Raw genomic sequence first — 24834 nt, forward strand, 5'->3', positions numbered from 1 at the left:
TGGGGATGTAGCCTAATGGTAGAATGTTCGTCTAGCATGTATGAAGCCCTAGGCTCAATTCCATATACAGACATACATATATATGTGAATATATCTATACACATAAACATTTACTTATCCAAATGTATAACTGTCCTGTCATGTTCCTTACCTTGAGTCTGTGGAGCTTGATGGTGAGCTGCTCGATGGTGTGAAAGATCACACCCACATCCCTGAGGGCCAGACTGGGGGGAGAGCAGCTGGAACACATTTGATCCCCAATGCCTCCCCTCTGGTGCTGAGGCTCTGTTGGCCATGTAGGGAGGCTGTGAGGCTGTAAGGGACTTAGGGGTGTCCTGGTACACTCAGTGTTGGAGTCCAGAGGTCCTGATGGCATGCTGACATAAAAACAGTTCCCTATACCGAGGGCAAGAGAAAGAAATTAGTCAAGCAGAGATGTCGAAGTCACTCTCCCACTCCCTCAGAGTACACACAGGCCCATGCTGCCTACCAGGCTCCCACAGGCCCTTTTCCCTTTAGATGGGAACTGTTCCCCACCTGCCAGGGGAAAATGCTCAGTGATGAGAAGGAAGAAGGGGCAAGATGGAGGTGTTACGCTGAGGGAGAAAGAGAGTGGCTCCCATTCATGGAAGGAAGGGGTAAGAGGTTTTAGGCAGCAGTATTTCAGTGAGCTCAGTTCACATTCTACTGATGCATGTCAACACTGCCCTACATACCACCATCCCCTAGAAACATCAACTGATTGGCAGAGAACCCACCGTGGAGAAACACAAAGGTTTGTAAAGCCATGCAAACCTTTTCTCACCACAGTACTAGAGTAGTGGGCAGGATTGGGAAGCGGTTGCTCAGGATGTCAGGTTAAATACACTGGAGTATGGGCACTGGCCAGACTTTCTTGCTTTCTTCCAGACCTGAGCATAGGCTGAAAGCTCTGAAATGGGCCTCTACATCTCCCAGCGAATGGTTTTTCAAAGCTGGAGGTACAGGTTTCCTTGTTGTCTTTGGGCTCATGTGCTACTTCCCAACCATCTCAGACAGCTCAGGGAGCACATAGGATGTTTGTGGGTAAAAGAACTCTGACAGCCAAGGCCCAATTTTATCCCATGGGACCCCTGCTACAGCCTGGCCTGGCTTTGGCTCCAAGAAGAAGTTGATTACCCGTAGCCTGTGCTCCGCCTTCCACTTCAGATAGCTCAGATTCTGACTGGCCACTCTCTGGTAGTGCAGGGATAACTTTGCTGCCCGCCACCTTGGCTGCACCGACACCACCACCAGGGAGAGGAGAGACTGAGAGATAAGACAAGGGGAAAGGAGGGAGAGAGAGCATGAAGGAGAGGGAGAAAGAAGTGGACATGTTGGGGATAACAAGAATAAAGGAAGAAAAGAACAAGGTGAGTACAAGATCATAAATGGTCATGTCCCAGGAGCTGAAGAGAACATTCCACCAAGTCACCTTGGAAGAGCAGGAGCAGGTCAGTTCCCAGAAGCCCAGGAGAGGCAGCCTTTGGCCAACAGAGCAGGGGGCAGCGAAGGCACAAGGGACTGATGTCAGACAATCCTCTCAGCCTCCAGTGGCCCAGACTTGGCATTACCATTCTGGCCACTCTCTTCAGGAGAGCCTTCCCTCCTCCATTGCCTGCCTGGTCTATTCAAGCCTGGCTGGATTTGTCACAGAGCTGCCCACAGTATCCCCAACTTGGAATATCCTCTCTACCACTCTGTGATGCACTTGCTCCCAGACCACCCCCATTTCCAAGAGTCTTCCCAGCTTTGTCTTAAGCTCCTCTGTTCTTAGCCACTTTCTGGAATAACAGGTATTCGTTCTCATTTTTCTAAACCTGAATCTCCTGGGAAGAAAAGTGACTTTTTTTTTCTCTTTCTGTCTGTCCCTGTCTCTTTCTATCCCACTCCAACTTTTTTCTTTAGATTAGATAATCAGTGAAGAATAGCAAAAACTTTTCTTGGAAGTTGATCTGTGCTGGCTCTATTACAGAAGGAAAATGAGGATATACTTTGAATTTTGTTTAAGATACACAGATATTAACTAGCAAGTGAGGGCTTTGAGCCTTGCTTGTCTAACTTCAGGGCTCTTCATATCAACATGTTTTTTCCTCCAGGTCCTAATGCCAGTGCTCACACAGGACCCAGGAGAAAGATGGGAAAAGAAATATCTCCCTGCAATACTCATCTTTACCCCAGCAAAAGTGTGAACACAATGGACACAAAAACATATTTTACCTTTTCTTACAACTTTGTAACTTCCTGCTGGTTCTGTGCCTGAAACCTCTTCAGCTGGATTTCTATCCAGCTCAGGAGAGTCCCAGATGCCAGAATTTCTGGTCCTTGGGGGCAGCTGTGCCAGAGAACAGAGAGCCACATCCTCCCCCTCTGGCTGGCTTCCCTCTAGCCTGAGGGTGTTGTCACCTATGGTGGGAGCCTGCCCTGGGGATCCTGGGTCCCAGGGGTGAGAGGTGATGCTGATGACAGAAGGGGTGGGTGTGAGGTCATCTTCAGGCTCGCCAGCAGCCTGAGTCTTCACAGTGTGACTGGGCAGCAGGCTACACAGGATCAGGTGCCGCAAGTTCTCCACTGCAGGAAAGACAGAGGAATGGCCTCCCAGATGAAGGACTGCACACAGCCTAGTAATGGGAAAGCTCAGGGGAGATGAGGAGTATCATTGTTCCTGCCACTAACACAGTCAATCTGCGGCAGTCTAAGCATGGACTGCTGGGTTTCTGGCTGACCAGTTGGTATTCCCGCACACAGCTCCCATAAAGTAAGAACCTTTGAGTAGGTAGAAGGTGAAATTCATATGGGCTATGCTACTGGGATACCAGGGGCCAATGATGAAGTCTTTGAGGCACTTACCATCTTCTAGGGCAGCATCAGCAAGTCCTTCCATGAGTAGAGGGCCTGTGAGGGCCAGAAGGACAGGGTCCCTTGTCCTGATGCCTCTGTTTTCTCCATCCAGGGAAGGGGAAGGGTGAGGCAGGGCTCTCAGCTCCTCTGCATCCTCCTCCTGCTCAGGCTTTTCTTGTGCTACCAGATGCTTCTCTTGAAAACTCTGCTGGGGCCCAGGGCCTGTTTGGAATGTGTGTGTTAGGGTGTGGGAGAGTAGAAATATGAGATGAGCCCATGTCCAGCTGTGGACCCAGGGCTCGGGAACCCTGGTTAGTAAGCTCTATGGAAATTTATGGAGCACCTCCTGTGGCCGCCACCATACCAGACCCCTAACACATACCAGCAGACAGAGATTTGTGCCTGGGATGCAATCAAAATCAACTAGAAAATCAGGTGTTGAGTATTATGGGAAAAAAAGATAAAACAGATCAGGGTATGGGCATTAGAAGTGTTGGTTATACTACTAATTGACATAAACAATAAAACCAATCATGGAGCAACTGCTGAACAAAGCTATGAAGGATGTATGGGACACAGAAAGACATTCTAAGTGGAAGAACACAGATGAGTGTCATAGGCAGGAAACTCTTAATTTTTTTTTTCAAACTCAAGATCTTAAGTTATTTAAAAATAAAAAAAAATCTCAAAGAGGAAGTTACCTAAAAACTGTGCTTCTACATCCCACCCCAAAAGTGACATCTTAACTCCTTGCACACCCAATACTCCTCACTCTCTGTGTGCATCTTGCTCTATGACAGTAGCCTCTGGCTGAAGCAGGCAAGGGTATTTCTCTGCTAACCTTGTTACCCATAGAGGCAGCAAAAGTTGGTCAAGCTGTCAGTCAGTTTCCTCTCCCATTTCCCTTCTACTCATTTTATCAAATGGTACCTCTCATACCTCTTGCCCTGCTGACACCTTAATCTGACCCATACCCACACACACACACAAAAAGATAATGCTGGTCTCCCACATGATGCAGAGGGGTCTTACCTCCAGATAGTTCCTTTGTTTCTGGTTCAGTATGGTAAACCTCTGAGTCATTTATTTCTACCCTGAGGGAAGAAATCATTAAAGGTTAAAGCAGACCACATGGTGGCAATTTCTAGCTTTGCCAGCCTGGTCAAGGTGTCATAAAATCCAGTCTGGTCCCCTCATCTCTTTCACAGGCAATAAAGGAGCAGGGCGCAAGGAAGAGGGAGCTGGGCCTCACCACCTGAGTGGGCTGCACAGGCTGACAGAGCAGAAGCTGGGTATTGGCTTAGCTCCTCTAGCTGTATTCTATACCAGAACCCTGCTTCAGGGAACATCTCCACTATATCCAAATGTGAGGTGGTGGGAGAGAGCAGGGAGGACAGAGGCAAAGAAGCAGAGGTATGTTCTTCCATCTGTTTCCCAGGGGCACGTCTCTGTGGAGGCTACCTGTCTACCCTAGTGGTGAAAAGGCTGAGGAGTATCAAGAAAGCCAGGTTGGGTGGGGAATGGTGCTGGGAACTGGAGGGCTAAGCACCATACCTGCTAGGGGTGGAGCCCTGGTAGGCTGGCTCCTGGGATCCTAGTGGTGAAGGATGGGTGGGTGTTGGGGCAGCTCCAGGGTGCTTGGTGGCATTCTGCACGGCCTCTTCTAAGAGTTCCATCCATCTGTTGCTCGGCAGAAACACAAGACCAGTGGTGAGAATAAGGCCAGGTACACTCCCTGTCCTCTGTGGACTCTACTGCCAAAAACCTTCAAAGCCCTCTCTACATCCTGTCTCAAGGACCCTCTGCTAGGCGGGTTTTCACCTCCATCAACCCTTCTCACTGGCTATTCCCCTAGATTTCTATGACTCATAGCTACCAATTACTAGATATTAACACTTTGATAGGACTCATTTCCCTCTTTCAAAATGAGAATCCAGAGGGGAAGAAACTGTCTGATTTAACCTGTCTCTGCCCACTGTGCCATACCACCTCTGGCAGTCAGTGTTGGGAAACATGGGGTAGATATACATGGATTTATTTTACTTAGCCCAGGCCTGGTTACATCCTGGGTGATGGCTTCTAATGCTCTGTGCCTATGTTACCTCCTAACTTCTTAGTCCTCCATTCAGAAACTGCTCTGGGGCCCAGCCCTGGTCTCATTGCTCAAATCTTTCTACACACCACTCTGGTTCCAAGGGGACAGAAGTTATATGGGACCCCGCAATCAATTCTCACATATTCTTGTCCGATGATGTCAATGCAACCAGCTCATAGATCTGGGGAGGGCCCAGTTCAGAAGTACAGATGATGAAGAAGGCTCGCTTATCTGTGTGAGGAAAGAAAGGCAGAAATGCTACACAGGGCATGGTGGACATGGTCCCCAATCTGAAGAAAACACTATGAGATATACCTGGGTCATCAGAATTAATTGGCACTCACCAAAAGACACAGGCAATTATGGGCCCCCAATGACATTTGTTAGGGTCATTCCTACTTCCCTCTTGCTCTATTAACTGAGGGCTGATGTGCACATAGTGCTTAGGGGTACCCCATCCTTTCTGAGCTGCTCAGGGAGGTCAGGTGTCACTGATGAAGGCGATCCCAAAGAATGTGGTTGACTGCCCTGCTACCTCAAACTTCTGGGCTCGGGTCTGTGCTGTAGGTATGGTTTTTTGGAAACTCTGCTCTGCCCAAGGCATTTTTGCAACAAGATCTGTCCTATTCTTTGTGTCTACTCCTGTTTCTTTCATTCTTGTTTTGACATCCTCAGCCCTACCCAGTGCACCCACCCCCATCCATCATGGTCTTCACCATGGTCCCTTACCTACCTACCCAGTGCACCCATCCCCATCCATCACGGTCTTCACCATGGTCCCTTACCTACCTACCCAGTGCACCCATCCCCATCCATCATGGTCTTCACCATGGTCCCTTACCTACCCCTCACCCTGCCATCTTGGACCAGATCTTTCTGCTTAGACTGGGCCAAGATAGGAAAGGAACACAGGACTTGTAAAACTCCAGAATGGGCCTACATTGCTCAGTGCTCACTGCAGGGTGAACGATGAACAAGACACAGAGCCCCAAGCTTGCTGGCTCATGTCCTCATGGTACCTGTAGCCACGGAACGGATGAGCACAGCGTTGAGCTTCAGCACAGGGCTGAAGGTCTGTCTGCTGTCCGCAGAGCCCACAGCTGTCTTGCTGTGGCACTTGAGCAGCAGCCTCTCCTCTTGTCTCTGCAGCAGCACCAGAAGGTCCTCCAGTAACAGCACCTGCAGGTCTGACAATTAAGACGATCCCTGTTGCTCAGTCACCCAGAGGCTATTAGAAGTCCATGCCCAGGACTAGGAGGCCACAGGAATCCAGTAACTCCAACTCTTTTTTTCTGTCTTCCCTTCCCACACCGTGCTTAAGTAACCCTGCGCTGCCATCCTGTTGTGTGTGTATGCCTTCCCAGCATCCCACTATCCTTAGAGCAGCAGCTTTTAAAGCTTATGCAACAGAGAAGAATGAACCCTGGAGAAGTACACTCACCACAGGTTCCCTCCAATTCCCAGTCCCTGGCACATACCCAGGGTCTTATCTTTGCTGATCCTCCAGGTCAGGGGTCCCTCATGGATCATCTTCCTCGCTGTAAGATCCAGGCTCTGAAAAGAGACACCATAGTTCCATTCACGCAACAAGTTTTAAGAATCACTGTGCATGGATATTTGCTAAGGTGCTGGGAATCAGCGGGTAGGAAACAACTGTTACCTTTAAGCTCTTGCAGGGGACAGAGAGAAGTAAAGTGTGCTATGAAGCCCTGTGGCTGTGATGCTCTGGGGTATAAATCAAGGGCTTTGACTTGGGATTTCCACTTGGCCTACTATGTGCCATCTAACCTTCCAAGGAGACAGTGCTGCTTTTCCTGACCTCTTCAGTTTTATTCTACCTTTACCTCTAGTCCTACCCCATTCTATTTCCTGAGGCTAAGTTCCAACATCTACTTTTTCCTTAGTGAGGCTGTGTGTTCCTGTTAATCTAGGGATGAGCGACATTAATAGGGTATGTCTCTCATGACCTAACCATGCCACCCTATCACAGACAGGTCATGTCTCTTACTTCTAAGACTCACTGGGCTCTGAATTGAGTTCTGCTCCGAAGGGGGCCCAAAAAGGATGTGTGTGAGGGGCTGCCAGTGTTGCAGCCTCCAACTCCTACCTTGAATTCTGCTGCCAAGGGGTTGCTGGCCCGCTCTAGGGCAGTGGCATCTAGGCGTTTCTGGTAGCTCTCTAATCGGTGACGGTTCTCTGTCTGCTTCACTGCTTCATTTACAAACTTGAGAATCTCTCGGCACTGGTCCCGGGCACGGCAGAGTTTTTGATGCTCAGATGTGCCACCTACCAAACGGGGGAATGTGTGGAAGTTAGTGCTTCTGCCTGCAAAGTTCATATGCTCATCATTCTCCTGGTGTTATATATGGCTTGGCATATTTGCTTACTTACTAGTGTGTGTGTGTGTGTGTGTGTGTGTGTGTGGACAGCCACGTCACAGTGTGTATGTTAAGATCAGAGGACAGTTTTGTCAAGCTGGTTCTCTCCTTCCATCCTTTTCTGTGAATTTCTGTTGAGTCATCATGCTAGACCCTGGTTATATCTCTGTACACTGCACAGAGGCACCCAACAAAGGTATTAATCGGTCTAAAATCCAGAAGAGCCCTTGAAGGAGCTCACAGCTGCCCAGTGGTGCCAACACGCCCTCAAGGACCAGTCACTGGGTCCATGCTTCCTAGTTCATACAGAGGCCCCAGAAGCCAGCACTGGCCTTCATTTCTCTGCTGTGCAGCACTTCATATTTCCAAACCACATTTCCAATCATTTTCCTCTCTGAGACTTACTGTACCAGGACAAGAAAGAAGATCTCAAAAGTCTGGGCTTGCTAAGATCACAAAGCTGTGACAAAGCAAAGAAGTCTGCTGCCACAAGGCTCTAGTGAATGCCCTACCCTCTGTGTGTTTGATGATGTTCTCTAGCAGCAGTGGGTACTTGGTGAGCCGCTGCATTTCAGAGATGATCAGGTCTCGAAGCTGCAGCCTTCGGCATTGAGGGTGGCTCTCAGCCTCCTGAATAGCAAGAAGCAGACAGAGGAAGAGGTCAGCTAGTGATTGGGAGTTCCTTTAGGGTTCAGGGCTAAGATGGCTTTGAAGATGCCAAGTAGGTCCTAACCCCAGATGGGTCACTTGGAAATGGTGGCAGTTTTCTCTTTCAACATTTAGGGAGGGGTTGATGTTGCCAGGAAGAGATGGTCAAAACAGAAGGGTAGTACCACTCCTATTTCACAGAAAAGTATACACTAGTACTAGTAGGCAAGGCAGGCTTTTTGCCTGCTAGTCCAGAGTACTTCTCAACCAAAGGTATCTTTGGCTCTAGAGGTAATGCTTTACAGTACTGGTGTGGGTGATGTGGGGAGGTAGAGGGCATTGCTAGGTGCCCTTCTAGGTAGAGGAGTTAAGGTTGGGTCCAGAAGACGTTAGGAGATCTTTGGTGAGCATGACAGAGCTGAGGGAGGGTTAAGACACAGTCCAGGATACCTGCATGAAGAGCTGGAACCGGCTCTCCTTACGCTGTTTAGTCTTGATTAGTTCTAGGGCAATTGACTGATAGGAACAGAATTGTGCAGCTACTTGCTGGAGTTCCTCTCGGGCAGGACCATCAAACTGAAGAGGCAAAAAGGACATGGTCCAGATATCACACTCCTGCCAGGGAGCAGTACCCCTTCCCCCTTGACTACCCTCTCTTCTTGGGTAAAGGGATCTTGCTTCTTCTAATCTTCTCCTTGCCATACCCGAGCCAGCATGAGGTCACTGATGTCTCTGATAATGGGACCTTCCTCCCGGAGCTTCTTCATGGCTTCACACCAGGAATCTGTGGTAAGAAGGAAGAAGCAGAATGCCTGGGGTGGAGACACACTGCTAGACAGTTTATGACTAGGAGAAAAGGCATTTTTGACAGTAGTTCCATGGAGAAGTCTGGAAACCTTTACTTTGGATCTGGAGGGTTAGTTTCAAGCTATCTGTCAGTTTCTCTCAGCAGGAGTAGTGGGGGTTATATACTTAGGGGGATCAAGGTGGGATTCAAACTGAAACAGAGTGGAAGGTGGCAGAGGGAGGCTGGAGGGACAAAGGTGCCTTACTGTGAATCTCTATGAGTTCAGGCAGATTAGGAAAGAGCCTTGACAGCTCTTCCCGAGGCATTAGGTTCTCCTTTTTCATGCGCTGGTAGAAGATGAGGTCCAAGACCCGGAGTGTTCGCAGATGGGATGCTTCTGTCACAAACAGCTCTGAGCAGGGGTTGTGACAAGGAAAGACGGGAAAAAGATTAGCAAATGTCTAGAGCAGTGGTTCCCAACCTTCCTAATGCTGCAACCACTAATACAGTTCTTCATGTTGTGGTGACCCCAACTGTAAAAATATTTTGTTGTTATTTCATAACTATAATTTTTATACTGTTATAAATCATAGTATAAATATCTGATATGAGACCCCTCAAAGGGGTTGAGACTCACTGGTCACTACTCTTTGGGGAAGTGGAGTGTTGGCTTCTCTACCCTTGACTAAAACCAGTAATGAGTTGACCTGGAGAAGCTCTCCTACCCACATGAGCATGAGTGGAGATGAGGGAAGCAAGGGAGGACCTCACCATTGATGACCTCCTGTCGGTCAATCTCCTTCTGCGTCAGCCCGGCCACCATGTCCTTGCCTACTGTATGCTGCCAGTTTTGGACATCAGGCTCTGGCTCGAGGTCAGACAGCTGGCCCAGATCATCCTCCAGAAGGTGGGGAAGGGTAACATCTGTACAGAATCCCAGATTGGGGGATTCAATGCTCCTAGGGAAAATGGGGAGCTCAGCTTCACTAGTGGGTAACTTACATTCAAGGTTGTCTGTCACTCTCTTACTCAACCTGCTTTTACCAGGCCTATGGAGAAGAGATGCACATCTAGCCATCCCTAGATGTGTGAAGGTGGTTAAACGTAGATGTGCCACAGAGACACCAAACAGTACCACAGTGTTCACTTACCTGCGGCCCATTTTAGGTGTGAAGGGAGGGGTTGGATTCTCAAGAGACCTGAGGAGAAAATACCAACTCTGAATATATAATTATAGCCATAATAACAGTAACAACAACAACAACAACAAGAATATATCTAGCCACACTAAACAGCATCGGGTACATATGGTCACTGAGGTCACTCGCCTGGCGGAGAGGCTGGAGGCAGAGGACGAGGCTGACTGATGGAGGCGAGTGGCCTCAGCAGCAGCGTCCATATCAACATCACTTCGCGATCTGGGCACGTTCTCTGCTTTCCGAGATCGCTTCATCTCTTCCCGGCCCTTGAGACTCTCAGAGCGGCCCAGGCGAATCTCTGAGCGTGAACTGCTAAGGAGGGACAGGAAACTTTGAGATGTGATGTTGTGGCTAGCTTTTACCCGTTATCCAACTCCAAAGGTACCTCAATACCACAAGTTTTTCTACCTGGCCCTGAAAGGCTCAAACATGAGGGCCCAAAAGCTGCACAATGACAAGCCACTGTGGCTGCTCTACAGACCCTTTGCATTCCTCAGTGGGCTTACTGGATAGTTTCTCTTCTTCACCTTAAGCTAAGACAGTAGTTCTCAACTTTCCCAATGCTGTGACTCTTTAATACAGTTCCTCAAGTTGTGGTGACCCCCAATCATAAAATTGTTTTTATTGCTACTTCATAACTGCAATTTTGTTACTGTTAAGGATTGTACATATCTGATATGTGGCACCCGTGAAAGGGTTGTTCAACTCTCTAAGGGGTCTTAACCCACAGGTTGAGAACTGCTAGGCTAAGAGAATCAGTTTTGTGATGCGTTCAGATGCCTAAGACACCATGATCCTTTTAGAAGACCCATGGATATATCACAGTCTTTCATCAGAAGCCATAAGGTCCACTGCCCTGGAGGCCAGCCATCCCATGGCCAGTACACCTTGCCAGTTTTGGACCAGCTACTCTCTTCTCTGACTCTTGAGGTGGCTCCTTCCTTGACAAGACTTTCTCCGAGGGAGGAATAGCTGGTTCCTACACTTTGGCTCTGTAATTCCCCAGGCTGTCAGAAGATGTTATCTGCTGTAGGATTCTTACTCTACCTGTGATGTAGATTTTTCCTTTTCCTATTCTGACAGCACCCTTCCTAAGCTTCTATTTCCTTTCCAGGGAGGCATGGCTGGGGAAGATGCTTCCAGGGCTTGGTTACAGACAGGCAGGGGTTCATCCCTGGATGTCCTGCTTGGCTAACAAGCACTCTTGGGGTTTGGTGAGATGCTGACAACTGAGGACTGATATCTGTTGAGTCTGTAGTGCCATCAGCCTCAACACAGCCAACATCTCTGACCCCTAGATGCCCCTGGGTGCACCACTAGGCCCTGCTGGGATGCTCCTTTTTTACTAATCTATAACCTGTTCTGTGTCTGGAATCACAGAAGGTCTTGAGATGTCTAAAGAGCGCTTAACAGTAAACTGGGCTGCTGCAGCAGGGAGCCAAGTACCTTGAATCTTAATTTACACTTTCTTTAAAAGGCCAGAAGATTCAACACAGAGTTCACTTCTTGAAGACCCAAATTTGTCTTTAGGGTTTGCAAACAACTTGGCAACTGATGCCTTACTGAAGTTACTCCTCAGAAATCTACAAGAACAATTCTAATCCAGATCAGCTCACATTGTTTTCTGTGTTCTCAGCCATCACTATAAACCTCTTCCAGTAGGGTTAAGGACTACAAAGCTTTGTAACTTTCTAGAAGAACCCTTCTAGAAAAGCATCTACAGCAATCTAAATTGTCTTTTTGTGCATACTACTCTCCCAAGATTGCCACAGAGTTTACAAATAAAATCCAAAGCCTTTTGCTTAGAATAGCTTTAGGATTTTGGTGAACGTCTTAGGTAGAGCAATTTTACTTAGCAAGGCCAAGAGTGCAAGTCTGTAAGTGTTTTCAAATGTTTTTTCAAGGTATTGACATCTCCCAAACTTAAAATATTTGACATGTCGAAATTATCACACCTGTCTCATAGCAATTATGTAATTTGTATCTAATTTACCTACAAATGTTAAGCTCAACCTCTCTCCACAGTACAAATCTAAAGTTTATCGTCCCAAAATCTTTGTCAACTGTTACTATGGCTAAATCCTTTGACATGAAAGGGCTAATATAAAGCAGAAAGAATAAACTTGCATTTGAGCAAGAATGTCTGGCTTGGAACTGATGGTTATTTAAAAGGCAAATGACTAGAAATCAATACTGCTGCCTCTCTGCCTGCCTCTATCACTCAGTGGCTTTCAAACTTGATTGTACAATGGGATTATTTTCCTATACAAAAAGCTATAGTACTGTACCTCAAGAATGACTTGAGGAATCTGCAGACATTTCTGACTACAGGCAATCTTTATTTTAAAGATGGCTGTAGCCATGACTTGACCGCTATCATGCCAGTCAGGAGCAAGGACATCTTAGAGCATGTGTTAAACCACACAAACCTTGTTAGAATCTGATACCTGACAGAGATGCAGAAAATGAGACAGCAACACCATCATCCCCATCCCCACCCTTTGTGAGATAGGGTCTTACTTTATAGCCTAGGCTGGCATTGAACTCCCAGTGATCCTCCTGTCTCAGTCTCTGGAGTGCCGAAATGACAGACATGTGTCACCTGTCCTCTTTCTCTTTTTGAAGGGAAGAATCATCTGTACTGAGCCAACTGACTCTATGGTCTGCTGAGACAGACGACTCATTTCCACCTATTGCTTGTCTTTAAAAGTGTCAGCAGAAAAATGTTTTTAAGCTTTTAAAAAAATTATTATTTTATTTTCAGAGACAAGGTAGACGATGGTCTGGAACTCACAGAGATCCTCCTGCCTGTGCCTCTCTAGGGCTGGGTGAGATTAAAGGTGTATGACATCTCACCTAGCTTAAAGTTTTCTTAATAGACAAAGACTTTCTTGTGCCTCTCTCGGCCTTTATCCTTCCTGTCTGGCTGCTGGATAAAATAATCCAGCTCCATTTTGGGATGGAACTGCTTAGTAGTTAGGAGGTGGGTCAGCCTAAAGGTCGCCTTCATGATCTTCCACTGCCCAATTCCCAACACATTATACTTTCTGCAGTTACTTAGAGTGGGCAGGTTCTATTCGCGACCTCACAGTATAGTGGAGAGGAGCAAGGCAGTGGGAATTAAACCCTAGTGCTGAAGCCTGCCCATGCCTGGTTGGCCCCAACCAGCTACAGCTACCTGTCACTCTCCAGCAGGTCCTCAGGAAAGCTTCCTGTTGAGAGTCGTTGTGTCCCCGGCTCTGGGACATCATACTGATGGCTGTTCTCAAAGTGCTGAATGATGTTCCTCACACTGCCTGGCTTAACTGCAGGCAAAGAGAAAAGGAAGGTACTAGGCTTTCTGTCCCCTACCCCAGAAGACAGAGCAACGAGCAAGCACAGATGAGAACAGCATGGGACTAGACGGCAGGGGACATGGCCTAGGCCTGGTTCTTCTCTAATATGCTGTGTAGTCCTGGGTGGTCCTCTCCCTTTCTAGGTCTCTTCTTTTCATACTACCTGAAAGCAATGACTAAGTTTTCCTTAAGTCACACAGCAGGTCTAAAAAAAGAAAAAAAAGGAAAAAGAAAAAAAAAAGCCAGAAGACCAAAACCACATGTATACGGAGTCCAACCATGTTGCTGAATTGAATCTCAGGCCTTTTTCAAATTTTTATCACTTTTATACACTCCCCTCCCTGCCCCACAACTCTCTATCCCATTCCTATGGCCAGGTTTGAGCTCCATTATTAAAGAATTGGTGAGAGGTAGGTGACCTGAGGAACAGAGGCAACACGTTATCCTCAGTATTCAAAATCTAGCCCTTTCCCCAAGCTGACAGTTTAGGGAGCCAGTCTTGTTCAAGAACAAGCAAGGGACAGAGAGGGAGGACACACTAAGACACAATACTTGAAAGCCCTGCAAAGCCTAAGCCCAGTGTCTGGGAGCCAGGGAAGAGATAAAGAGTTCATTTTCAAGTCAAAACTGAGTCACATGAAGGTAGAACAGGGCTTGGGTAGCAGGTGGAGGCAGAAGTATCTAGGGAACTGGCAACAAAACTGACTTTAGAGATTCTACATGTGCAGTTTAGACCACTTGTCTAAAACAGACCTGCTCGTTGCAAAAATCTGACTTTCAAAGGAAGATTCCCAAGCCTGAGAGAACAAAAAACATCTGTCTATTCTTTACACTTACAACCCCACTCTTGAGACAGATAGCCAGGGTGGTCCTTTTCTCAAAATTTGTAGGTAAGTGGCTGGGTATATGTTTAATAGCGGCTGTTACTATCACTTGCTTTTCTCTAGGACCTGTCTTGGGGGGTCACCACAGACTCATAGTCTGTTGTGTATCTCTAGGACCTGTCTTGGGGGTCACCACAGACTCATAGTCTGTTGTGTATCTCTAGGACCTGTCTTGGGGGGTCACCACAGACTCATAGTCTGTTGTGTATCTCTAGGACCTGTCTTGGGGGGTCACCACAGACTCATAGTCTGTTGTGTATCTCTAGGACCTGTCTTGGGGGGTCACCACAGACTCATAGTCTGTTGTGTATCTACGATGGACTTGTCTGGGCAATTACGTAAGAACCTAGGGATATCCCGGAACTGACAGTATGAGGCAGAATTTACTATTTCTATCTCATGGGTTACCTGACTAATGTCTAGGTGTGCCCTGCATAGTGTGTGGCTGTGGCAAAAAGTAGGTGTAGCCCTGAGATCTGGTATGGCTGAGTAACTCAGCGTAACAATGGGAAATAGAAAGGAGCACTTTTATTGATTGACTGATTGGGAGACAGGGTTTTTCTGTGTGGCTTTGAAATCTGACCTGGTACTCTCTGTAGACCAGGCTGGCCTCGAACTCACATTGATCCGCCTGTCTCTGCCTCCTGAGGGCTGGGATTAAAGGCGTGAGCCGCCACTGCCTGGCTTTTTAACCTAGGCAAGTTTCCCTAGTAGACTTTGCTCCCTTTCCTCCAGTCTCTGAAAGACAATGGAACTAAGAAAAGTGAATTACGTGGGCTGGAGTGATAGCTCAGTCACTGAAGTGCTGCTGCAAGAACTGAGGAGCAGAGCCGAATCCCTAGCACCCAATAAAAAGCCAGGGGTGGTGGCAAGCACTTGTAATTCCAGTACTAGGAAGATGGAGACAGCCTGCCTAAGAGATCGTGAGCCCCCGGTCCAAGTGAGAGAGATCACAAAAAAAAAAAAAAAAAAAAAAAAAAAAAAAAAAAAAAAAAAAAAAAAAAAAAACCAAAAACCAAAAACCAAGTGGATGTCTCATGAGGACTGACACTTTAGGTTGACCTTTGACTTCTAAAGCCCCCCCCCCTCATTATGCTATTAGCAACCAGACAAACAGGTGATAGATGAAGATTGTCAACTGGACCTTCCTAGCAGTGGGTGTTTGATATCCTAGGAATTTTAGAAGCCTAAATCAAATCAAGCAATCAGAGTGATAAAATGTGAATTAAGGAGCACATGGATGAGGCATGGGGCTGGAGAGGCCCAGCATAAAGAGTGTGCACTGCTCTTCCAGGGGAACAAAGTTCATCTGCCAGCAACCACATCAGTCAGCTCATAGCTGCCTGAATCTTCCGCTCCAGGGAACCCAACTGCTCTGGCCTCTACAATTCATGTGCACACACCACACACAAAATTAAAAGAAGAGAGAAAGAGAGAGAGAGAGAGAGACAGAGAGAGAGAGAGACAGAGAGAGAGAACGAGCACATAAACCCTTGGCACCCCTATCTTATTCTCCTGGCTCAGCAGCCTGACTCCACCTTGGGCATTCTTGTTCTCTCTCAAGCTGACACAAATCGAGCTCCTTCAGTGGAGCTGCTTGGCTTCTTACAGCCTCATACTTTCCTTGACAGGGCAAATGAGAAACAGATTTTGGCAGCTATTGAGTCTAGAGCTGGGAACACAGCTCAGTGGTAGAGTAGCTTGGTTCCAATGATGGGCCTGGATTTCAGGGATATTCTTTTTTTTTTTTTTAAAAAAAAGATTTATTTATTTATTATGTATACAGTATTCTCAGGATTCTGTCTGCGTGTATGCCTGCAGACCAGAAGAGGGCACCAGATCTCTTTACAGATGGTTGTGAACCACCATGCGGTTGCTGGGTATTGAACTCAGGACCCTTGGAAGAGCAGGCAGTGCTCTTAACCACTGAGCCATCTCTCCAGCCCCCTTTCAGGGCTATTCTTTTGTTTTTCCACAGCTAAATTTTTTTCAATAATTATTTTTATGGCTTAAGATAGCATGATATGTCAATTACAAAGTAAGCTCAAAGATACTAATCTTAAAATAATAAAATCTTAAAGATACTAATCTTTAAAATAAATTAAATAAATTTTACATAAAATTATAGCAACAGAATTTCCTGACTGTATTCCACTGTTCTTTCTCCATGTGCAAACCACTACAGGAGTATGCCACCATATATCATTTGTTTATACTTGGACCTCTTGAAGGAGACTTGCATGATTCTGCGATATTTTGATGTAGGCTTTAAGTTTCTTATGGGTTAATATGTATAATATATTATTTTTGCTGTGTTGTGGATCAAAGCCAGGACTTTAAACATGCTAATCATATGCTCTACTGAGCCACCCCCATAGCCCTATATCAATTATTGTTTTTGGAGAGAGGGAGCGAGAATGCAATCTAACCCTGAATATTATTCCTCAGGAAACAATTACTTGCTCCAACAGGGTCTCAGTGATGTGCAGGCTGCTGATTCAGCTGGGCTGGGTGGTCAGTGAGCCCTCTGCCTCCTCCTCACTGGTAGAATTACACATGCACACCACTATACCTAGCTTTTTAAAAAAATTAATTTATTTAATGTATATGGGTTCTCTGTCTGCATGTGTATCTTTCCACCACTTTTGTGCCTACTGCCAGTGGAGACCAGAAGGGCCTCAGATGCCCTGGAACTGAAGTTATAGATAGTTATAAGCTGCCATGTACATTGTGAATCAAATCTGGGTCCTCTGGAAGAGTAGTCAGTGCTCTTAGCCACTGAGCACCTCTCCAGCCCCAACACACCCAGTTCTCGTTTTGTAGCAAGTATTTAATTGACTCAACTATGTAGCCCAGTCTGGCTTTCAACTCAACATTCTCCTTCACTACACTGAAGGGCCTAAGAAGGGTTAGGGATATAATTTTAAAAAAATTATAATTTTTTTTGTAATTGAATTTAATTAAGCAACTTGTAATTTAAAAAACTGAAAAAAATTATTATTTTAATTGTAAATGAAACTCCAAGGCATTCCTGTTTCTACCTCCCTGCAGTACACATTGCAGTCTATGGTTTCTGGCACGTACATAGTCTCCCAAAAACTTTTGTGTTAATGGCTAAGGCCCAGTTAATGGTGTGTATTGAAAGGTGGTAAATGTTTTAGAAGGTGTTAGTCTACTCGGAGGTCATAAGGAGAGGTATGCCCTTGAAAAAGACGCCTGCACCTCAGTGCCTTCTCCGTTTGCTTCATGAGTTAAGGAGATCTCCTCTGCTATGTGCCACACACTGCAGCTACAATGTACTTTCTTTTTCTTCTTTCTCTCCCCCAGAGGGTTTCAGCCCTGGCTCTTCTGAACTCACAGAGATAAGCCTGTCTATGCCTTGAGTGCTGGGATTAAGGTACAATGTACTTTTTTACCATACCACAAAGTAATGGGGCCAAGTGATTATGGACTGAAACTATTGGCCCAATTAAACACTTCTTCTTTTTAAGTTATTTATCTCAGATATTTTGTTACAGAGACAAGTTAACACACTTTGAAGAGCAAAGGCTAGGGTTACAAGGAAGCTGCTGCCAAGAAGGCTGGTCTCTATCAGAACCTCAAGGAAGCCCCGCCCAGGGGGAAGGGAGTTCTCACCCTGAAGAAACCAGATAAGTTAAAAAGGTCTGGCAGCTAACAAGGTGAGAAAAGTGACCCCAGCAGTCTGTGTCACAGAGAAGCTGTAGCAGAAAGGAGGAATACGTAAGAGAAGGAGAGAAGAAAAGGAGGGAAAAAGCAGGGACCGGATAAGACCAGATGGAAAAAGGATAGCAAAATTTTGGTGTTGGAAAATTGATGCTAAAGAGAAGATAACCCTGAAGAAAATGGTCCTTTTACCTTCCACAGAGGACAAGGGAATATGAACTGCTAAAAGAAAAACAAAAACAAAAGTAAACCATGAAAAGTTAATTTAACGTTGCAAGAGTCAAAATAAAAATTGTATCAAGCTTGAAAATGAAAAGGCCAAGACAGATCTGGAAGAGTCCCCTTGTCCCCTCTTTCCCGACGTTACCAAGTTCAATGCAGGCCAAAACCACTCTTCACATTCTCACTGAGACTCAGGATTGAAAACACTGACAGTTTCTAGACATATGACACACGGCTGACGAGAAACCAGTAGAGGGGGTTTAGTTACTGATGGGATTATGGATTTTGCCCCTGACTCCTGCCAGGTCCACCTAATAGTCATTCAAACCTCTCAACAAGAGCCAAAAATACAAAATCACACGAGTGTACACACCTACCAGGGATGAGACACAGAGGGAACTACAGATCACCAGGGAAGTCTTTCCAAGATAGACTGTTCAGTAGCTACAACTGCTTCTGAGTTCCCAGATTAAGACCCAAGGGTAAGCAAGGGTAACCCCTCTGGCCCTGAAACACTCGCCTTCCCTCAGTGAGACTGCACTGGATATGGCAGGGGGAGAACAGCAGGACTAAGAGGAAGCCAAAGGCTCCAGAGTTTAGCCACGGCTCCCAGAAACATGGCAAGACCCTCCACTTCCTGTGTAGGTGAAGAGCTGAGTTCTCTACCAAAGAATGGTCAAGGCTTTTGCTCTCCAAAATACTCACTGCTCTGAGAAGAGCTTTTGGGCTTCCCAATGTATCTGAGGATGGGGTTTCGCTTCTTGTCCTCCAAGGCATCCTTTTCTTTCTTGGAATTGCTGCTCTGCTGAGATAGGAGACACTAGTTTGGAGGTGGTCCCAACAATCAGACATGACTGCTAATCATTCATGCCGTGTTCCCAAGACTGGCCCTAAACAAATAACTGGAAAGCTGACTCAGGCTTATATATTAATGGACATGTTCCACTTATGGCTGGGTTTAGAAAGGAGGGAGCTGTAACTGGAAAGCTGTGAAATGGCTTTCCTGATCTACTTCAGCACAGAGGACTTCTCCAAGTCAGCCATGTTCTAGGGCAGTTCTGATACCTTCTTGGTCTTAGGGAAGAAGGGCAGCCACTTGTCCTTATCAGGAGCAGACTGGGCCTTTTCTGCTGTGCTGGAGGGTCTTGACTCTCGAAGACGGATTCCAGCATGGCTCATATAGGTATTAAGGGCAAACTCCATGGGAGCACTGCAAGACAGGAGTGTTATGAACCAGAAAGGTCAAGTAATGTTTCTTCTTTTGTTTTGTTTCGTATTTTGTTTCTCAAGGCAGGATTTCTTTGTATAACTCTGGAGCCTGTCCTGGAACTAGCAGGCTGGCCTTGAACTCAACAGAGATCCTCCTGTCTCTGCCTCCTGAGTGCTGGTGATTAAAGACGTGTACCACCACCACCTGGCTCACATATATTGCCAATATGTAATGTTTCTTAATAGAAGGTTGAAGGACCAAAACCTAGCTCAGTACAATCTCCCCATAGCTATCCCATGGAGAAGGAAAGGGGTAGTTATGAGCTAACATATTCAAAGTAAAGCCTGGATGGTCAAATGTAACAGCAGTTAGAAGCTGGCCAAAAGCTCTTCATTGCTCCCAACAGAAATCCAAGCAGTAAACTCTCTTCCTATGAAGGGATGATAGTCAGGGGATGGGACACGAAGGCCCTAAAATATGGACTGGAGGACAGGTTAAGTCTATAGCCAATGTCCTCAGACACACATATGGGGTTTAAAGTAGGCATACTGCCTTCACCTGCCCCATCCCTGAGAACAGTGAAAAAAGAGAAGGGCTGTCCAGGTGTTTCTAATTGCCACAAATAAATGAAACTGTCTAGTACTCTGTGCTGAAAATGTATTTGGCCTGCAATTTAATAGACAGATTATCTGTTTGATGGTGCCAGTACAGCAACACTTCCACTTTGACTTCATGACCCATCTCTTCCCTTACGAAGAGTGTGTAGGTAGGGAATGCAGGCACATTTTAAGCTGACAAAAAATAATAAAGCCAATATGTGAGATTTAAAAAAATGTGCCAAGAAAGAAGATGCTTTCCTCTCTGCTGGTGTCCATCACAGACTGATTCTACCACCATTATTTCTTTGGGAGATGAAATCTCTCTTTAGGGAAAGAAATGGCAAGGGAGACTTAGGGGTATTGTGAGTAGATGGACAGAAGCAGGCCTGGGAAGTCATGAACACCGAGGGCCAGCCTGTCACACCAAGGAGTAGACCCATTTACCAGGCAGTGGTCCTTATGCATCAAGGATCTGGACCCTCTAAGTCTTGCATGCTATGGTTAGTTACCTGGGCACACTCATGCCCTGGAAGGTTACAACTTTCCTGTGGGTAGCAGAAATGAAAAGCATAGGAGAGCTCAGCCCTTCTTCCCACCTTGAACGTTGTAAATGAACTACACCATGGATTTGCTCACCTCCGGTCTTCCTCATACTTGGACCTGTAATGAAAGAACAGATCACTTGGACTTTGAGACAGGCTGTTCTCGGGGCAGAGCTGGAAGTCCTTCCTTAGAGGAAAGAGAAGGGTTGGTAGGGCATACAAGGTTTGGAGCCTTTGAAGCTCAGGAGGTGAGAGTTTTTATTTTCTCAAGGATTCAACTGGTAATGATGATAATGACAATGATGCCTTTGAGTACAAAGGGGGATGCAGCAAATTCAGTCTCTCTTCTCTGTGTCAAAACACAAAGTCATAGGACAAGATGAAACCTGGAGGCCTGACTGAGGCAGTAGTAACCAGTGTTTGGGTATTACTATGGGCCAGACATTTTTATAAGCTATTTACACACAAACCCATTTAATTTTCAAAATACTCACAAGAAGGCTCCCATTTGGTAAGAACAATTACATTACTTTAAAATAGAAACTACTATAAGTTGGGTTCCTAGAATCTCAGGCTCAGTCAGGTACTGCCTGCTTGTATCGCAGAAGTAATCCATGCCACCTTACTACTGAAGGCTAGGAAGCGGGATTGCAAAGCTATGCTTTCTGTGTGATTTTCTTTCTAATCCAGATTTCCTATTCTTTCCTCCCTGTCTTTTCCAGGTCTCTTTCCTCTTTCTTTCTTATTCATTGGGACTGGGAATTGAACCTAGGGTCTTGCATATATATTAGGCAATCACTCTACCTCTGAGCTACATTCCCTGTCTTTAAATTTCTTTTTAAAATCTTGATCCTACTGAGTTTGGCTTTGAACTCACTCAGTAGTCTAGGGAAGTCTTGAATTCTGCCGTGATTTTTTTCAGGACAAGGTATTTTTTTTTTTTTTTTGGTGTGTGTGTGTGTGTGTGTGTGTGTGTGTGTGTGTGTGTAGGTAGCCCTAACTGTTCTGGAACTCCAGGCTGGCCTCGAACTCACAGAGATCCACCTGCCTCTGCCTTCCAAATGCTGGGATTAAAGGTGTGTGCCATTACTGCTGGCACCTTAGCTTCTCAAAGTAGCTGGGTTTACAGGCCTGTGCCACCAGGCTCAGTTATTTTTATTTTTTAATTAATTAATTAACTAATTAATTAATTATGTATACAATATTCTGCATGCCAGAAGAAGGCACTTCTTTACAGATGGTTGTGAGCCACCATGTGGTTGCCGGGAATTGAACTCAGGACCTTTGGAAGTGCAGGCAGTGCTCTTAACCACTGAGCCATTTCTCGAGCCCCCTTTATTTATTTTTTTTAGTGAGATGGAACCCAGAGCCTTGTGTTTGTTAGGTAATAGCTCCAACTCTAGCTGTAACCCTAGCCCCCGCTAGCCCAGATCTGTTACCACATGACATATTTGCATGAGCAGCCGTCTCTTTAGATCTGTAGTTTGATACATCAAAGAGACCCCAGGCTTAACAAGTCCAAAACTGCTCCCTGTCTTATCAATTGCAGCTAGAGTGACTGATGGTCTTTTTAATGCTTTGAGAAGAAATTCCTGGAATCTCTCCTTTGACTTTCTTTCGGAAGTTCTCTTAATGATTCTATCCCTCAACTCCACCAGGAGCTAATCTCTTCTCACAACTTTCGTGGCTATTGCTTTACTATAATTTGTGGGGATTCCTGTAGCGGAGCCTTGTAACTGAATTGCTTAGTTTTCCATTTCTTCTACCCACAGTGCAGCCTCCTGCAGTTCCAACAGCTCTTCCACTTGCTAAGTGAAGACTAAAATCTCCATTGTGCTGTCCCTCCCGTTACCTGGCTCCATCCCTTAATTTTCACTCTGCTCTTTCTATGCTGGTCTCACTTCTTTTCCTTAAATGTTGAACACATTCTACCTGACGTTTTCTGCCTGCCTTGGCTGTTCTGTCTGCAATGCTCTTTTCCAGATGTCAGATAATTTAGTCAGTCTCTTCAACTGATTACTAATTTTTCCAGGTAGCTCACCTGAACTAGTCTATTTAACTCTGCAACCCTGTGATGCTGGCACTACTAGGTGTCTATACCCTGTTCTATTTCCTCCCTCAGTGCTTGTTATCTCTGATATACTACCCGCCCACTTAATTCTTAGGTATTGCTGTCTCCTTTCATCATTACATAGCCCCACAAAGGAAATAACCACTCTGCTCACCAGATGCCTCATGTACACGTGTTTGGCAAATAGTGGAAACACATTTGATACATGCCAAAATGAAAGGCTCATGTTATTGATACTACAACTTTTGTCATTTAGTATGTCTCTCTGGGAGAGACAGAACAGATTGATTAAGGTCATTACTCAGCAAGAAAAAACTCTGAGAAGAAAAGCTGTTTAGGCTTAGAAGTTCAGCTATCAATCCTGCCCTGGGGTCCAAATCACGGACAACACATGCTTTAGAAAATGGGACTCGAGGGGCTGGGGAGACAGTTCAATGGTTAAGACTGCTGGCTGCTCTTCTGGAGGACTGAGTCTGATTCCCAGCACACACAGTGGCTCATAACTGTAACTCTAGCTGCAGGGGATCTGACACCCTTGTATGGTCTTTGTGAGCACTGCATGTACATGAAACACAAACATACATGCAGGCAAAACACTCATTCACATAAAATCAAATGAAAAACAAAACAAAGAAACAGAAACCAGAGCTGGAGAAGCACAGCAGGAGCAGCTGTGCCGAGCTCCCTGGAAAGTGCTCCAGTTTCTGCTGTGCTTGTGAAAAAATGGCCGCTTTCCTTAAGTCAGTTCTGAGCACTTACTGAAGACACTTCAGTCCCCTGGCAGGGGTGCAATGACATGCTGAGTATCAGTCATGAACGCAGAGGCAAAGAAGGAGGAAGATCATGAAAAGGCTAGAAAGGGGAAGCAGAAAGCTCACTGTATTCTTGGAGTCTTGTATTGTCACAACCACTAGTGAGCTGCCAGTAGCTCTAGGCTTAAAGGTGGGTCCCTCAGCACTTTCAAGCAGGATCTCCTCCCGTCTTTTGGAGAAAGAGATCATGCAAGAAGTACAAGAAGGTAGAAAACAGTCCAACTTGTCTGGGAAGTTCAGAGAGATAGTGGAGAAATTGAATACTCACAGGATATCTCCAAGGGCAGCCAACTGCTTCTCAGCCATTTGGCGCTCTCGAAGAGGGTCCCCATCCAAGTCTAGTAGGTCATTTTCACCATAGAGGCTGCCCAGCCCCAGAGTGCGCTTTGATCTACACCAGAGATACAACAGAGAAACAAAGACCATACTGAACACGTATGTACATGGAAGGGGAAAGTCAGATACACCCTCTAGAGGCACAGAGAACTGAGGGCTCTGCAGACCTATAGTCATTGATCTGTTCCTGGATCTCCAGTGTGACTGCCTCTTGAGCTTCACAGAGAATACCGCGAGGGTCTTCGCCATTCCGCAGGCGCAGGTCTATAGTGGAAAAGCAGAAAAGGCAGAATAGGTAGGTGTTAGAGGAGGAGATAACTTCTGAGCACCTCAAGTGGTTTTGTATTCTTTGACGCTGGTGGAAAAACTGGCTTTTTGGCCCATTAGTCTGAAAGCAGTGAAGGCCTATATTCCATCCAGGTAATATCTTCCTATTTAATTAAAAACATGTTTCACTTAATATTGTATGTGTGCATGTGCTGTGGTGTACATGTGGAGGTCAGAGGACAACTCTGTGGAGTTGGTTCTCCCCTCTCACCTTTATGTGGATTCCAGGAATTGAACTCAAGTTGTCAGGCTTAAGACTGAATCATTCTTCTGATACTATCAAAGTCAAGGAAAAAATTATTGTCTGGATGTCAAATGCTTCATGAGAGGAAATATTGAACCTCTTTCTCATTGGGTATATGCTTAAATGTGTGCTGACATCAACATGCAGTCTTCTTACAGACTTATTCCTTCTACTGCCTTGACACCATTTCAAAGGTCTAAAGAATCACAAGCCTTTTACACTTCATGGAATCAAGAGATGTGCCCTTCTTGTTCTGCCATCTAGCACCATGCAGGCTAAGCCTTGGAAATGACAACCTCATTGTCTATTTTATTTTATTTTATTTTTTTAAGACAGGATCTCACTACATAATCCTGGTTGTCCTGGAACTTACTATGTAGACCAGTCTGGCCTCAGACTCACAGATAGTTGACTGCTGCTTTCTGAGTGCTGAGAATAAAGGCATGTGCCACCATGCCAGACCTCTCAGTCTGTTTCTGAGCAAGCTGCTTTGTGTGTGCATGTAGGTTATCCTCCCTGTGTCTTTGCTATTAATTCTTTCCAAATGTAGACTACTAGTTCCAGCTTAGAAAACACTACCCATGCCTAACTTTTTTTCTTTC

General features: G+C 45.8%; 1 protein-coding gene across 16 annotated transcripts in view; it reads right to left on the bottom strand.

Annotated features, from left to right (window-relative positions):
- Arhgef11 (Rho guanine nucleotide exchange factor 11) overlaps positions 1-24834 on the bottom strand; it is a 139373-nt gene that overhangs the window by 4053 nt on the left and 110486 nt on the right. For 6 of the 16 annotated variants that reach the window (XM_048453762.3, XM_085678089.2, XM_085678088.2 and 3 more), the window contains 23 exons: positions 23829-23925; positions 23594-23716; positions 20537-20560; positions 19157-19301; positions 18797-18896; positions 13145-13271; positions 10096-10278; positions 9919-9966; positions 9539-9726; positions 9033-9179; positions 8685-8764; positions 8431-8556; positions 7845-7962; positions 7062-7240; positions 6433-6508; positions 5974-6141; positions 5095-5185; positions 4414-4539; positions 3892-3953; positions 2869-3081; positions 2239-2589; positions 1159-1287; positions 152-396 (listed from right to left, as the gene is read on the bottom strand). In XM_048453762.3, coding sequence (XP_048309719.1) covers positions 152-396; positions 1159-1287; positions 2239-2589; positions 2869-3081; positions 3892-3953; positions 4414-4539; positions 5095-5185; positions 5974-6141; positions 6433-6508; positions 7062-7240; positions 7845-7962; positions 8431-8556; positions 8685-8764; positions 9033-9179; positions 9539-9726; positions 9919-9966; positions 10096-10278; positions 13145-13271; positions 18797-18896; positions 19157-19301; positions 20537-20560; positions 23594-23716; positions 23829-23925 — 3146 coding nt within the window. Of the gene's footprint in view, positions 1-151; positions 397-1158; positions 1288-2238; positions 2590-2868; positions 3082-3891; positions 3954-4413; positions 4540-5094; positions 5186-5973; positions 6142-6432; positions 6509-7061; positions 7241-7844; positions 7963-8430; positions 8557-8684; positions 8765-9032; positions 9180-9538; positions 9727-9918; positions 9967-10095; positions 10279-13144; positions 13272-18796; positions 18897-19156; positions 19302-20536; positions 20561-23593; positions 23717-23828; positions 23926-24834 lie in introns of those variants that run through there. The other 10 variants (XM_085678095.2, XM_085678086.2, XM_085678092.2 and 7 more) reach the window with 6 other exon arrangements.

This window comes from Myodes glareolus, chromosome 17, assembly GCF_982192425.1.
Source record: "Myodes glareolus chromosome 17, mMyoGla1.1, whole genome shotgun sequence".
Classification (NCBI taxonomy): domain Eukaryota; kingdom Metazoa; phylum Chordata; class Mammalia; order Rodentia; family Cricetidae; genus Myodes; species Myodes glareolus.